The 16,321-nt window shown below is 37.8% G+C and overlaps 1 protein-coding gene across 10 annotated transcripts in view; it reads right to left on the bottom strand.

The window, feature by feature from the left end:
* Positions 1-7,405: 7,405 nt before the first annotated feature.
* The window catches only part of LOC130167381 (C-myc promoter-binding protein-like), a 70,332-nt gene continuing 61,416 nt past the window's right edge, over positions 7,406-16,321 (bottom strand). For 6 of the 10 annotated variants that reach the window (XM_056373506.1, XM_056373554.1, XM_056373526.1 and 3 more), the window contains 5 exons: positions 15,937-16,054; positions 14,075-14,101; positions 12,210-12,372; positions 11,770-11,834; positions 7,406-11,201 (listed from right to left, as the gene is read on the bottom strand). In XM_056373506.1, the coding sequence (XP_056229481.1) occupies positions 11,065-11,201; positions 11,770-11,834; positions 12,210-12,372; positions 14,075-14,101; positions 15,937-16,054 (510 nt within the window). In that variant the 3' untranslated portion in view covers positions 7,406-11,064. The remainder of the gene's footprint in view (positions 11,202-11,769; positions 11,835-12,209; positions 12,373-14,074; positions 14,102-15,936; positions 16,055-16,321) is intronic. The other 4 variants (XM_056373515.1, XM_056373579.1, XM_056373588.1 and 1 more) reach the window with 1 other exon arrangement.

Here is a 16,321-nt window from a genome sequence, read left to right as displayed (position 1 = left end):
CCATCCAGCCGAGGTCTGGATCTTTGGGGACACCTTACAACCTCTTGCAGCAATGATGGAGGCCCTGCACCACCTCCACCTGCAGTGTCCACACATGAAGATCTTCTCTTCCCAAACATAGACACAGTGTCTTATATGACAATATAGTATTTTTTTAATGTAACACTTGTGGCCATAACATTGTTCAGTCTTATCAGCTATGCTCTTCCTTGTTCCCTGCACCCTCACTGTCGTATTACACTCTCTGCCCCGTGTCAGACATACAATCACATGACTTTTGGACTCCACTGTAGCTGTAACAAATTGTCAATAGTTTAAAACATTAGAGTTCATATTTCATAGTCCTCAGCCATTATAGTTAATATCAGTGTGCTGTTCCAACAGCATCACTTATTTATAGGGAGATTGTTACTGGAGCAAATAAATATTAACTGTCTCACACATTAGGACTCATGATAATGACTATACTTGTTACTAAAAATTCTGTTGCACTGTTGATTCAACTACTTCTTTTTATTAAGCAAACTTACATATGACAGAGAAATTCAGCTTTAACTTCATCCACAACTGTATTTTGATTTTAAATAGTTAGTTGATTATAAATTGTACACTACAGTATTTAATTAATCCATTTATTGCATTCTTTTATACATTTCCAGTGTTGTAAATTGTTTAAATTAATGTAGTTTATAATGTCCAATAAAGTTATTTATGAAGCTCTTGCTTTAACTTTGTTGATGTTTTTTATAGAGCACATCTGGTATGAATTTTCACAATAGTAACATGAACAGCATTGTGTGACTATTTCTATGTTAGCTTTATTTAACAACATAAATACTAGAAATGTTTAAATGTTGTCCGACAACACTGACAATGAAGGATCAAAAACCTTGCTGATGTTACTTGGTAAATACTTTCACCTGTGGAGGTGGTGACAGTGCTAGAGATGATCCATCACTTAATCACAGTTTAATATTTATAAATTCTGTTCTTAAAAGTGTTGCTACTATCACCTGTCAACAACAGCAGAAATGAAGTTGCAGGTAAGAAACTGAACCTGTGAATACTGAAGACAGAGAATAATAAACAAACTCATCATCAGTTAGTCTGTCATTTCATCAGAGGAAGCTGAACTGGGAGTGGTTTTCTACCATCATCATCACAGCACATTAGAGAACTAAGGATGTCCATGAAGTCTCCCTTCTCCACAACCAGATGAATGGAAACTAATGGGCTGCTCTGTGCATGAGGTGCTCCTTCTGTTGGCACAGATCACTCGGTTTTCACAGTGTGGAAACCTTTCAAATGACAATAAAAGACAAACACTTGAGTTAAGATGTGGTGGATCACAGTTAATCACAAATATCTATCAGCTGTCAGTATAGGTGCATGAATGTCTGCTTCAGTTGAGGACTGGTTTGAGTTTTAAATGAACAATCTTCTATATGACAAATATTTGTCTACACATTTTGTATACGTCACGTTATCTTAACTTGAACTATAACGATGTCTTGATGGATAATACATTAAAACATTAACGCTACGCATTACACTAACGCAGATCACTTAAACTGTGTCACATGTGGAGAAACAAAAACCAAACGTCGTTTGATCGATTAAATTCATCTTTTTATTGGGCTTTGACTGAACCCAGGTTGACACAGGTTATCAGCCCAGCGGGACCAGGTACCGTTAGCATAGCAATCGCTAAGTTATCAGCTAACGCTAGCACTACCTGGCTAGCTTGGTTCGCAAGGTGTATCTTCACCTGAACTGTGATATAAACAGGGATGCTAATTTTGGCTAGTAAAAAATAGGCTTGAAACAAAATGTACTTACCGGAAAAACTGAACCGCTGATTCCTCTGAGTGTCTTTTAGAAAAACTGAACGCCGAACAAGATATTTTCAGGCAAACAACATGTTGGAGCTAACTTTGATGAACCGAAAACACAATGACAAGTCAAATATCCGACACACCGCTCTGACCTCATATCCGGTGTTGTGCCAAAAAGTGCGCGCGCAGCCTGTTAAAGCTGAAAGGCGCAGTTTCTATGCCTCTACAGCTGCTTTCATCTGGATCAAACAGCCATTACGAACAAATACACTAACTCTATGTCCGAGCTAATACTGATGTTATGTATGTGTGAGACGATAACGTTTATTTCAACAGAATTTGCGGCCATAAACGTGTTTGCTGTTTATAGTGTAATCAGGCATGGTAACGTGATTACAGTCAATAATGTTATTTTTATGTTTGTGTGTTTGTTATGTCTGATATCCTTGTTAAATAGACTGTAATTAACATGATGTATGTCTGACTTATGTATGCAATAAAGACATTTGGGACTGAAAGGGTTTTCTGCCCCAAAATGACTTCAAATCACTCACCACAATTATGATTTGAAGATTATACCATAACCAGTACTTTTCACTAGTTCAAAACTCTGTAAAGGGCCAGTGCAACACATAAAATGCAGTTTTTTACTTGCCAAAAATTGATTCCAGCTCCTGATGTTGGACTGAAAGGGATTTTCTGCCTCAAATGTCTTCATGTAACTCACCAGTTATATTTCGAAGATTTTACCATAACCAGTACTTTTCACTAGTTCAAAACTCTATTTTTGGCATATTTTTGTATGAGCTGATGTAGTTTAGGTTTGGTTGTAGTCACATGCAAAACAAGCACATTTTCAGAAACTAAAGTGTTACATTTCAAATAGGGTCTCATATATGCATTTTGGCCTTACAGTTCTTCTGTTATAAGCTCATTACATTTACATGTTCACATGAAAAGAATCAGATTCATATGCCTTTTCTTCAAAGCAGGAAAAGCACCGGTGGAAGTAACATTAATGATGGATCTGTTGCAGCTGTGATTCTAATGTAAAGCAGAAATTAATAATATCACTGACAACTGTGTTTGATGGGACAAAATGTGTTAAAGGTCTATTCAACTTTAGTTCCCTCAGGTGTACTGTGCCCCTCTTGTAATGTTTACTTCAAAATATAATATTTCATCAATTAAATACTGCAGCTAATAAGTACTAGACTTACAGCAGATGAATAGACATTGCCAAAGAAAGAAACTGTTGAATGAGATACCTCCTTAAATCTAACAAAACACAGGTAAAATGAAAAGGCAACTTAGTGTAGTTTTTTAAAGTATCCAACAGAGGGCACCAGAGACGCACAGAGACGTTGTCATAAGGAAAGAAAGAAATGGATGGTGAAGAGAGGGAAGGATGAAGGACATCTGTGAAACTTAGCTAGCGAAGTGAGAAAAAAGTAATCATATTTCATCACGTGACGTCAAAGTTAACTATGTAGTTTATTTTCTAGAATACTGTGGTACATCATGGGATTCAAAAGGATCTAATTCATGTTGTTTAGGCTGTTATTTTTGCTGCTATCTGTACTATTTGAAGTCTATGAATTGTTTTCTGATTTATACCAGTCAGGAAACCATTACAGTAATCTAATCATGAGGAAATGAAAGCATTTAGTCTCTGAAGGTCAGACTTCAACAGATTTTGACAATGTTTCTTAAAAGATAGAAGCCGGATTGCATCGTCTTACTGAGATGAGTCTCAACATTAAGGTTGGATCAGTTAGGGGACTGAGTTTTCTGACTGAAGACTTAGTTTCGTTAAAAAAGGGGCCAAGTGAGGATTTTAAATCTGTATTCACAATAAAAAGATTCTCACTTTTATCTGGATTTTACTGAGGGAAATTAGCAGACATCCAGTTTCCAACTAGACGCTCTTTTGTGGAGGACAAGCTAGTGGGGTTTTCAGGCTTTACTGGGACATAAACAGTATCTGCGTATCATCATCAGCGGTACGCAGATATACTGTGTGTTCAGCTGATGTTTAGCAGGTTTAATGTTTACAATTTTGTCCATCTTAGTTACGTGCATCAGCATGCAAAAATGTATTAACCAGCACACAAAAGTGTAACTGAGGCTGGAGGGAATGTTATTTTTGCATCAGAGTTGCTACTATTCATCCTGCGAGGAACATGAATGTCTGTAGCAAATTTCATTACAATTCACCCAATATTTGTTGAGATATTTCAGTATTGATCAGTGTAGAAGTGTAGGACCAACTGGCCAACGTTGTCATTCATAGAGCCATGGCTAAAGATCAAAGCTACAGAATATGAATATAAGCACCCATTAGCCTCTGTTCCAGTGTGTTAACCATTACAGTTAAACATTACAGACAAACCTAATCAAGTTTACCACTCTACATTTTACATTATATTATTTATTTACACCCTTGACTTTTGAATCAGCATTTAGTCAGCCATGTTTAGTCAGTTAGGAAACACTGTTATTGTGGGACGAGGCGCATGTTCAGTGTAACCCTCTGGTCTTTTAGGAATCAAATAGATTTATTCTCCTGGGGATCAAGCCCTTAAATTTGGACACAGTCTATGTACAAAGATCTTAGACAAATGTGTGAGGAGAAATCTTCTTTATCGTTGCCCTTTGACGGCAGATCACACTCAGTTCAGTGTTTTTAATGCCCTTTAGTTTTCTTCTTTATTTGCAAAGCAGTGGTAAATAGTTCAAAAACAGAAAACAAAACGAACAATCCTTAAGTAAAGAGGCCAAGGATGAAATACTCCTGAAATTGCTCTTGAAAATGAGACTGGATACAAGCCTCTGTAGTGGCAGGTATCAGGTGACTTGAGGCTCTGTAAAATTGTTCTGTGGCTTTTATGTCACACTGTTTCCTCGGTGCAAAAATCCCATAATAATTTTTATGTTTCTATCCAATTTTAATATCAATTTTACACGGTTATACTGACAAACAGTTCACATTTAAAGACACACAAATCACACAAGGTTCATTGTAGAGCTGAACTCTCATCATTTATTTATTATGAATGTTTAGTTGTTTCAGTCTACTTAATAGTGTTCTTGATCCAGGAAATGTATTTACAGTCTCTTACGAACAAAACTGGAGCCACACATGCAAAGTCATTAGACGCCATAAATTTTGGTGCCCACCACAGCTCCACTGCCAGAGTCACCCTGAGGAAGAAAACATTATTATTCTTAATTATACATTGTATATACTGTAATTTTACTTAATTATTGAAATATTGTTTAGAAAAATTTAAATGTTCAAAACATTTGCTGACTACACATCAGATATTTAAAAGGTAAGAAGCCATACCAACTCACTCCAGCTGCGTCCACCCCGTCTCCTTTTCCACAGAAAAAGTTTTCATACGGCTGATTTGGAAAACATCCTTTTACGTCGATACCGCTACGGTCAACGATCTGTCATATCTGCGCAGTGGAGAACATCGTCGTCCTGGAGAACTGGAGAGGGATAGAAAAGTCAACATTTCAAAAAGAAAAACCTGTTAACTCTTCATTTCATACAAACATAAACAAGAATCATGAACAAGAATCTACCTGAAGCGTTTCATCATTTAGTTCTTTGAAGGACAGAATAAAGCAGCTTATGTGGCATTTCACAATAAACAAGGGTAGTGGGGCATTACCATACAGTCATCTGAGGTTCATTATTTATTGCCCCATATGTAGAGCTGGTTCAATGCAGAGAACAGTAAATTAGCACGGCAACTGTGTCTGTAATTCATTACCTGTTTTGAAACCTCAATTGAAATTGAAAACTTTTCCAATGGCTCTAGAGTTTCTTTTACATTTCTTCCATGCAGAGATGCTTTCTTGACATTACTTGCTTTAATTTTTGTTTTTAAACATCCACTAATAATAACACCATATAAAGAATGAATAATAATAATCGCTGACAGTCTAACCAACAACAACAAACAGTCATGTTGTTGTATTTTTGATGGAAGATACTTTCCTTTTTCCTAAGTCTTGTTTATAAATTGGTTATACAATACATCCCAGTGTACGGTGCCTTCATGTGCTTTCCTTTACTCAGGTGATAATGCTGTTGGACCTCACAACGGTCCATTCATTCAGATCAGTACAAATTTCCAAGTCTGATGTCCCGTCAGTTACATTCACTGTAGGTCAGGTTCACTATTTGCTATCTTGAACGTTATTACAAAGGGACTTCTGCCCGTGAAGAAGCGCTCAGCTTCACTTCCTCCTGCAGTACTAACAGATAAAACCTGGTAAAATAACATGGTCATGTTTTATCTGAAATAAATGTAAATTCAAAGGCGACATTATGTTCTGAACATTAAAGTGAATACTATCTTTACTGTGTGTCGTTGTGAGTCTTGTACCTAATTTGACAGAAATCAGACTCAGGATAATCCACTATTTTCTCTCTTGAATAATCCTTAACTGCCTGAAACAAAATGTAGTGGTTTTAATCTTCTCTTTCAAACAGGATGTACCTTCCTGTTGGACCCTGGCTCGTTGCGTTGTTCCCTGCAGGACTGAGCTGCCAGGATTTTAACAGTAAACCAAGAGGCATGACCACAGTGTGTTTCAGCTTCTTTAACTGGCTCCCAGTATTGATTTGAAGGTTTTATTGGTCCTTTAAGGTTCCTTCGTGGCCTTTCTCCTAGTTACATGATTAATCTCTTAGTACCATATGACCCAGTATGTAGTTTGAGATCCTCAGGCAGAAATGTTTTATCTGTACAGAGAACGGGTTAAAAACTAAAGGGGACAGAGCGTTTGCAGTCGGGGCCTCGATGCTTTGGAAAAACCTACTTGAGAAATTCAGGCTGGTTGAGTGAGTGACATCTTTTAAAATCCCTCTTAATACATGCATTGATCAGAGAGTCTGTCCTGATGTTATTTGAGTTTTTTTACTGTACTTTATTTGTCTTGGTGATCATTTATTTTTCTGAATTGGTTCTATCTTTTATCTCATTATTTTGGTTTGTTTTGCTGCACGTTGTAGCGTGCTCTAACTTGATTTTGTTTTTTTTGTTTTTTTGGCAGCACATCTTCAGTCCAATGGAGGATCAAGATGTACTTGTGGAGGAAAAGTAAAGATGTGCATAGCCTCTATGTAGAGCAACTCTACCTGTTAGCACCACCTATTTTGTGAGGACTTGCAGATGGCCTCAGCTGTATTTCACGCTGAATGTGTACTTTAGCATATTTAAATGGATTTAGCATTGAATGTTCACATCTAGTATCTGGAATGTAGCATTTTAGTATTTGCTAATGTTAACAAGATAACTAGAGGAATGTAAACATGGTAGCCCTTTGTTACCTGCCATAATCATAGAACAAAGAACAATAGAGACCGACTATAATGCGTTAATGTGAAGGCCCCCTGTGGAGTTTTCTTGTAAACAACAGTTTAGTTAACGTTCACCATTCCTTACTAAAACACATTGTGTATCCTTGATGTCTAACAAACATTTCCTACAAAAAAAAACATACAAAAAAATTGCACCACTGCTTTAAAAAAAATATAAAGAAGCCAAAAATGAGAGTGTAAGTGATTTTATTTACAGTTAAACAGTCCCGTAGATCTGGTCACTGTACAGAACCTTCACCACATCTAAAGGGACCGTAGCACGTGAATAATCTGTTATAAAATGTGATTTCTACAAAGGGCGAGTTAAAATTTACAAGGCCCAGATTCTGCAAAATCATTCATTTGTACAACTTTTTTTTTTCTTTTTCTTTTTTTTTTTAACACAACAAAAATCCACGGATGGATGGCAGCCTTTCCGAGCTGCTGACATCGTAGTCGATGTGTCCTCTCCTGGACCCGCTGAGCTTTTCAGGATGAAAGCAAACAGTTCACTTCCTCGGGGCAAAGTGCTGATTTTCTTTTCCAGTATTTGTTTCCTCTGCCATAAATCACACACATGGTTGACATTCATGAGACCTTCATGAGCTTTGACTCAAGGTCCTCCTTCAACCATAGTGTCAGTTTGTCCGTCATGTTTAATTAACATACACATGAAAACAAGAAGTAATGTGTGGTGACACTGATAAGTTTTTATCCTGACAAAATCCAGTTCAGTCCAGAATCCATTTGACCAGGGTTTTTCTCCTTCACCTTCTCTTTGCACTTTTCAAAACTTAAAATAATCCATGACAAATATGTTTATATATATATATATATATATATAATTTCCATAATTTTACAGGGAATAAAATCAGAACTTCAGCTTTATGCAGAAGTAGATGTGAACAATGATTTTGTATGTGTATCCAAAACATTTTTCAACACATTTTCAATTTTGGATACACATTTACAAACCTTGATATGTAAACATGCAAATATCAAGTTACACATTTGCAAATCTTTAACATTATAGTCCTGATTTACTTTCTGCTTATCCACGTGGTATTAAGTACACATGGCATTTTTGAATGAAGTTTAGGTGAAATTTCTTATTTATTTTTTCTCTGATAGCTCAAAATCACACGGTGTGAAGGGCCTTCGAGGACATTTGAAGACAGTATCTGACCTCTTACAGTTTTCAGCGCCTCCATTGTTTTCTCCTGAAAAATCTGAACACTGATATGATTTCAATTTTGCCATTTCTGCATTTGTCATGCATGAGAGTAGGTAGTTATCCGTGTGGTAACAGCATCATGTGTTGGTAAAGTTTTTGAAATGGTAAATTGACTTGGAAATGAACTTGAGGATCTAGAGTTGCCTCAGAGTCAGAGGGATATACAAGTTCTGTTCAGTGTGGCTCTAACACGTTGATATGTGCTGAAACAGCAAACACTAATGAGAACAGCTGTTTGTTACTGCACTGTTAATATTTCCTGTGAAATGAGAATCCCTTTTTGGCCTTACTGTGATATTGCCGAGACAAAGCTGCTGTGTGACTTTCATACACCAGATACTGAAACATTGGACCTTGGGGGATATTTGATAGTGAAAAAAACAACAACAAAAAAAGTAAACATCATCTCAATTATGCAAATTATGCAACTGACTGAAGTCATTCAAAACTGTCACAGGCCCAACACGAGACTGCATCAACATTCAGATGTGAGGTTGAGTAACGAGAGGCTGGTTTAACAACGTGTACCGCAAAATCATAAGCGTCACGCGTCTGTAGTGACGGCCTGGGTAAAGCTGTTTTCTGAGATTGATACGGTTGAGGTTAAAAACATTTCCCTGTGCAGTGAGTTGAATAATGTCTGAATATAATGTATTCTGATCCTTTGCTCAGTTCCTTATTTCTATTTAATTATTATTTTAATGGCTCAACTTTCTTTATTTGTATTTTTCTTTCGTGTTATCTCAACATTTCAATCCTGTTTGCTTTGTTTTCGTGGTCAGAAAAGGAGAATTTATAGTCAATAAAAAAGCCTAGTGTAAGTGCAGTCGGATTCCTTTCTTAAGTCCTTATGAATGATTCTTCACATCTTTCCTTGACCTCATGACGTTGTTCATCAAGGTCAAGAAAAAGTGGTTAGGAAAGGAGATTACTTCGACTTTTCAACTGCTGCCTGGGAGTCGGTCATATCAGTTTCCCTGTTTCTGAATTGACTGAATTGAGGAAGAAGCGAAAACTTTAATTATAATCACACAATTATAAAAGTTGATTATAAGTGTTGCCTACAAGATAAAAGGTAAAAGATTTTAAGTTTTAGAAATCAATTAAATGATAGGAGCTTTATGAATCTGTCTTTATATTGAACTTTATGACCTTAAACGTCAGTTGAACCCTCCTCAACCCTAAAGTGCAGCTAAGCTAATGACAGAGCAGCAGCCCCATCATCATTGTAGCAATGTCAGCTCTTTTCTTGGTGAGAACAATATTATAGGAGCTGAGTAACTAGGAAAATAAAATCTAAGTTGCAGTCTACCAGAATTTTCCTTTAAGAAATGTGAAGAACTGTAAACCTCCATGTGAAGGTTTACAAATGTTTTGCAGAGCGTCTGTTGTATATTTGTATATTTAGAACAAACCGTTCATACTGTAGTGACCTTAAATTCATCTCTCAACTCAGGTAAAACCACAGAGATTAATGTAAACGACATCTCTTGACCACAGGTGTGTGTTTCTCAAACATCCTCCCTCCATCGCAGTAAAAGTAACACTGACATTATCTTTGTTAAACAAACCGCTTCCACTAGTGAAGAAAACTTTAAAAAAGTTATTGTTCATATGATGATGAAATATTGAAAGTTAAAAAAAAAAAAAAATGCTTTGTAAACAAACCTAAAATATACTGTTCTGGAACAAACTTTACATTAAAGAGAAGTGAAAGGTAGAGCACTGTTGTAGTGGAGGGGCAGCACAGAGAACATTTAACTTCAGGTACTGGACAAACATTTAAAGGCAGCTTAAAAAGTGGTTTTACACATTTAAATTAGGGCTGCAACTAATGATTATTTTGACGATAAATTGATCATTCCTTTGTTTCGTCTGGTATCGGTCTTAAATTTGGTTGTTTTGAAGATATTCAGAATATTTAGTATTTCTGAATAATGACTGAAATGATTAATCAGTTTCTGTGGATTGACCGATCACTGCAGCTCTGATTTAAATGGTTTTTTTTTATGCCCCAACTCATAAATCACTGAAACTTAGTCATTATTTACAACAGACACTAAATCCCTATTGTAACATCTTTTCCACATGAGCAGCGGGTGTTGCTGCGAGACAACAAACGCCCAGCGACTACAGGACACGATAAAACACTACGCCCGACAAAAAGAAGACACTGCAATAAATAAAGCTGACTCTGTATAAATAGACTTCAAGTTAAAATATTGCTAGTATTAGTCTTCATATACTGTATGACTATACAATATAAATGCTGCATTTAAAAAAATCCTCTACTGCTTTAATAATTTTCACAGGATTTCCATAGAAAGCAGGTGAGTCTCACTCGACGACACTGGATGAAGTGGTGTTTATGAACGTGTGAGTGGTGTTTCCATCGTCGCTTAGTGGATATAAAGTCTGTAAAACTTGTTTTTCTTTGTTTTGTTTCAGGCTACATGACGCTGACCACAGTCAACTGTACCTTTATGATCACTTACTGAGTTTTCTCTGAACATTACGGTAGTGCACATTCACAGTCTTCCAACAGGTTTCCTGAGCTCGTCTTAAAGCAATGACATGGGTGGTGAGAGTTGATCCTGGTGTGTGAAGGTGAGCGTTTACAGGTAAGGCTCTCCGAACGTCCTGCGACACTCCATGACACCCGTGCTGGGAGGACGGTCACAGTTATGGGTCAGCTTCACCAGGCTCGGCACGAGGCGGTCGTACGCCAACTTGTACTCGCGATCAAAGGCGTCTGAAGGAAGAAGAGAGGGACGTTTTTACAACTTCTTTCCTTTAAACCTCATATAATCAATATTTTTCCATTGTTAACTGATCAAACGACTGCACACACTAGTTGTGACAAACCCACAGAGATATCAACCGAGCACTTAAGTGTCTTTAAGCTCACTGTTTGGGTTTTCCATTCTGCAACTTTACTGTTTTGGTTCACTCAGACAGACACAGTTAGAGAGCAGCAGGTGAACAAAGTGGAGCATTTAGCAGCTGGAGACCCAGATGTTTCCACCAGGAGTTCAAAAACAGAGCAAGAAGAAAGTGAATGACTCACACTAACCAGGAACAAAACGTTTGTAAATTAGGTAACTATTTGCTAACATGTTCCCAATAAACTTGTATATAATGTCTCAAAATGTTTGCTTACAGCTTGTTTCTGCTGCCCCCAAGTGGCCAAAAACACAAACTGAAGGAAAAATTCAGTGGCACTGGTGCAGAACAATGATGTGTAGGGTTATGTGCTAAACACATATATGGATATGTGACAAAATGACATGTAATCCCTAAAACATAAAATGAGGACTCACCGATATCGATGTTATCTTTTCCCAGAGCCACCAGGGAGAGGAAGAGGATGTCTCTGTACAAACTCCTGAAAAGAAAAGAGCGGAGGTAGAGGAGTGGAGTTTTCTCTCAGTTAATGACAGCGTGATTTAAGTTAAATTTAATTCTTTGCTCTTACGATACCAACACATAATGAAATTTGCTGAGCCTGTTAGGAACAAGATTAGCTTAGGTTAATAAGGTACATACAGAGATTTGCCATGGAGCGAGGTGCTAATGGATTTATAAGACAAACACGGCCTTCACACCAGGTTCTCAAACACTCCGACTGTTTTAAAATGTCAAGCTGTCTCCTTTAAACCTCACATGTTACTGTGCTTTAGGTGAATGTTAATTTTTTCCAGTGGTGATTGCTCTGGAGTTAAATAAATAAATGCGCCTTATACGACACACCCCCGCTGACCTTTGCCTCTTGACCCCGAGCGTCTGACCCAGCAGCTGCAGCAGCTGAGCCATCGGTCGGCTGACGTCGTTCCTCTGGATGCTCTTCACCACACTCTGCAGCAACTCCTCGCTGAGCGGCTTCTCCTCCTCCGGGACCGGCCGGGACAGAGGGTAACCCACATCTACCAAAACACACACACACACACACACACACACACACACACACACACACACACACACACACACACACACAGTTCAGCAGTGGACTCGTCATATTAGAGCTTAAAACATAACAAATAACAATAATGATGATGGTTTGAGCATCATCTGAGTGAGTACTTGGGGCTGGGTATCTGTGCCAGTATAAAGTACCAGTATAAAATCCAGTAAAAGTGATCATAATTTAAAAAAACTGTATTTGCACTGGTAAGAAAGAGCACTTAATCAGATGTACAGTATGTGGTGAATAAAAGCTTGGTATGTATTAAGCATTTCATCAAAAAAAAAAACACACACACACACACAATCATAATAGCAAGATTGTAATTTTAACGTAAAAGAAAATGGTAACACTTTAACCCTTCATGTTTAGCATTTACAAGCAGAATATAAACATTCAATGCATTATTTATAACACACTACAATGTAGTTGTAAGCAGATGTAAGTGTTTATTAACATATCATTTAAGTCTGTAGAAAGATAATGACTATATGTTCAGTGGGATAAAGCCATCAAGAAGAAAATATTTTAGTTTAATTAGAAGTCAGATTAAATTTAGATTCACAAATAAAACGACAATAATCGGACTGAAATTAAAATATTTAGAGTCTATTTTTAGAATCTCTTGATTTAGGTGAACACTGTGTATTTAATGTGCTTCGCTGGTTTTCCTGGTGTCAGTCAGCTTCGGTCAAATGTTACCAAACTTTGAACAGATGAAGGACTCGTTATGCCTGATTAACAAGTCGATCAGGTGGCTGTCAAAAAAGGTAATAAGTTCAGTCCATCTGACCAGTCACAGTTTAATTATGATTCTATTTAATTCTAGTTCTATTTCACAAAGTAAGACTCAATATATTGAAATGATCACCAATAACATTAAAAACTACATGACCAAATGAGGCTGAAATGATTAGTCAGTTAATCGACTAGTTGCTCTGCGGAAAAATAACAGAACAATCAAACTATTCTAATAATAATTATTTGTTTAGGTCATTTTCAAGCTCAAATAGTGAAGAAAATGCCAAATAATCTCTGATTCAAGCCTCTAGAATGACAGAATTTCCTGTTCACCTTTGTCATATCATTGGAAACTAAATAAAACAAAGTCATAGACAGTTACGGTTTAATTTATCATCTTTGATTGTTTTGATAGAACAGCATTACAGATGTTTCCTTCATGTTGGTGCAGCTGGATGAAAGATGAAGGAACGTGGAATGTGAAGGTTCAGGATTGGCGGCATGAAGCGGCCGGTGTTCGGTACCCAGCCCTTTAAGCACTACAGCAAGATTCATCTTTTAAAGTTGCGACATACCAAACTGTAATATCCATGTTAACAAGTGGAAGAAACACAGCGGACATTCAGCAGAGATGCAAACCAACAGTCAAATACAGAGCAGGACCGTATTTGAAACAAACACGTTCCACGTCAACAAAAAAAACAAACAAAAAAAATACAACCCCCGTGTCGACATCATCATCAGACTTCACACAGAGACACTGAAACCACGACAGGTAGAGGCTGACTTTCCACAGACGACACCGCGATGCATCAAGCACAGAACACACAGCACACAGAGGGACAGCAAGCCTGAGACAGGACAGTCAGAGCACAAGCAACAGGACTCATCTGTGGGAGTCTGCGGCAGAGGTGAACACTCACTCTCTAACAACAGAGTACAATTAAGCCCTGGAAGACAGAGAGCAGACAGAGCCTGTTAGCACAGAGATTAGCCGGCTGCCTCCGCGCCTCCATCAAACAAACAATTACTACAGACTGGGCGTAGCGACGCACACGTCTGTTCATTTACACTGATCACAAACCCAGCTGCTGTGCAGGTGTTCTCATGATCAATCATCACATTGATAACGTTGCGGTGCTCTGAATTCATCTGATGTCCCGTTCCCGTGGACACGACATCACAGTAACACCTTGACGGTTGTTCAAATTTGGCACAAACTCTCACTTGGTCTCAAGGATGAACTGACGGGATTTTGGTGGTCAAAAGGTCAAAGGTCAAGGTCTCTGTGACCTCACAAAACTCGGTTCTAGCTTTGTGAACGCAACATCTCCGTAACGCCTTGAGGGAATTTCTTTAAATTTGGTAAAAACGTTCACCTGGACTCAAGGACAAACCGATTAGAATTTAGTGACTAAAGGTCAAAGGTCAAGGTCACGGTGACCTCACAAAACATAAATTTAGCTTTGTGTACGCAACAACTCCAGAACTCCTCAAGGGAATCCCTTCAAATTCGGCACAAACGTTCACTCGGACTCAAGGATGAACTGTTTAGATTTTGGTGGTCAAAGGTCAAAGGTCAAGGTCACAATGACTTCAGAATATACTTTTTAGCCATTACTCAAAACTTCACACAGCAATTATGACAACATTTCACACAAATGGTTAATATTTTATATGACTCTGGATAAACAGGGATGTGAGTGAGTGGAGGAGGCAGACAACCACGAGTCGGTTATTCTAGTTTTCACTGTTGTAACTAAATGACAGATAAATGTGTTTGAAGTTTTTCACACATTGAAGTGGCAATAGAAAACTTTTTTGCTTTACATTATCATTATAAGGTAAATGGACGATGCACAACTTAATGGGTACAGAATAATGGCATCAATGGCGTTGGCTTTCACTATGCAATTCTTTCTGCCAGCAGGTAGGAAATCTACCAGGAAAACAAAGGCTCGATTTACGGCACACAAGAAGTGCGTCTGCTACTTCTGAATCTGCTACTTCAAAGTGGGATTCTTACAGCTGTTTCCTTCTTTGGCCAGTAGCCAGGCTGATAGACAGTGTTGCTAATGCTACTGCTAACGGCCAGAACAAATACAAACAAGAATGAGATTGTTGTTGATAAATTGTCTATTGCCAAAAAGTGACTCTTATTTTAATCCAACAATAACATATACAGTACAATAACATAACAGCAATCACCAGGTTTCTGTCCGAAGGTGGCGCAAATTTCACCCAAATTTCTAGAAAATTGACAAAATAAAATGCTAATTGAGGAGGAACGGAATGGAGTAATTCAAAGAGCGGCAGTTACACAACCAGACACAACACATTTATGCCTGTATCATATATCAGTTTGAGCAAGTCTCGTGTTGTCAGTGGACGTCATCACATCGCACTTTGCTTTTATCACTACACCGATTTTTCCACATACATGCACACACAAAACTCAATTCAATATTTCATTCCACACATTTTGAATTTTGTTCTTAGTCTCAGTCGACTCCTGCCATATAACCCCCCCCCCACACACACACACACACACACACTCTTTTTATTTTCTAGTATATAAAGTATTTTTTTTGTTTTTCTCTTGCTGCTTTGAAGATCATTAAAGTTTAATTCCACTGCTTCCTCACTTCAAAAACCCTTCCCGCTAACTGGATCCTGTTTCAGCAGCAGTCAGCGCTCATGTGAGAGTTGAGTAAATTACCTGATGAATATTTAACTGGCCTGTTCTGCAGACATAGACGGAGAGAGCGAGAGCAGTGTGACTCACTGTATGTGTTCCAGAGGATGTAGAGGGGCTGGATGGGGTCCTGGTGCAGCTTGAGGTTGTCCCACAGGATCTGGATCAGTACGTGTTTACTGTCCTCCGACATCCAGTGACGAGGAACCTGACGAGGGCCGAGGGAGAGGGAGGCACAGTGAGTCAGTCTGTCAAACTAAACCCTTTTATTCACTTAATTTAACCTGTAAATGGGCCCATTATTATTATTACAAAATTCATCAGTATTTGTTTTTAAACATCACAACAATCCAGGTAAGTTTTCTCCTCAATGTCATGACACAATAGGAATTTATAACTGTGATGATTTACTATTTTTTCTGGGGAGTGCACAGAAACATCTGCATGGTTCTTTTTTCAATGAAGATCTAAAAAC

Source organism: Seriola aureovittata, chromosome 1 (assembly GCF_021018895.1).
Source record: "Seriola aureovittata isolate HTS-2021-v1 ecotype China chromosome 1, ASM2101889v1, whole genome shotgun sequence".
Taxonomy (NCBI): Eukaryota; Metazoa; Chordata; class Actinopteri; order Carangiformes; family Carangidae; genus Seriola; species Seriola aureovittata.
Note: the sequence above shows the minus strand (reverse complement) of the source record. Positions and strands in the feature narration are given on the sequence as shown.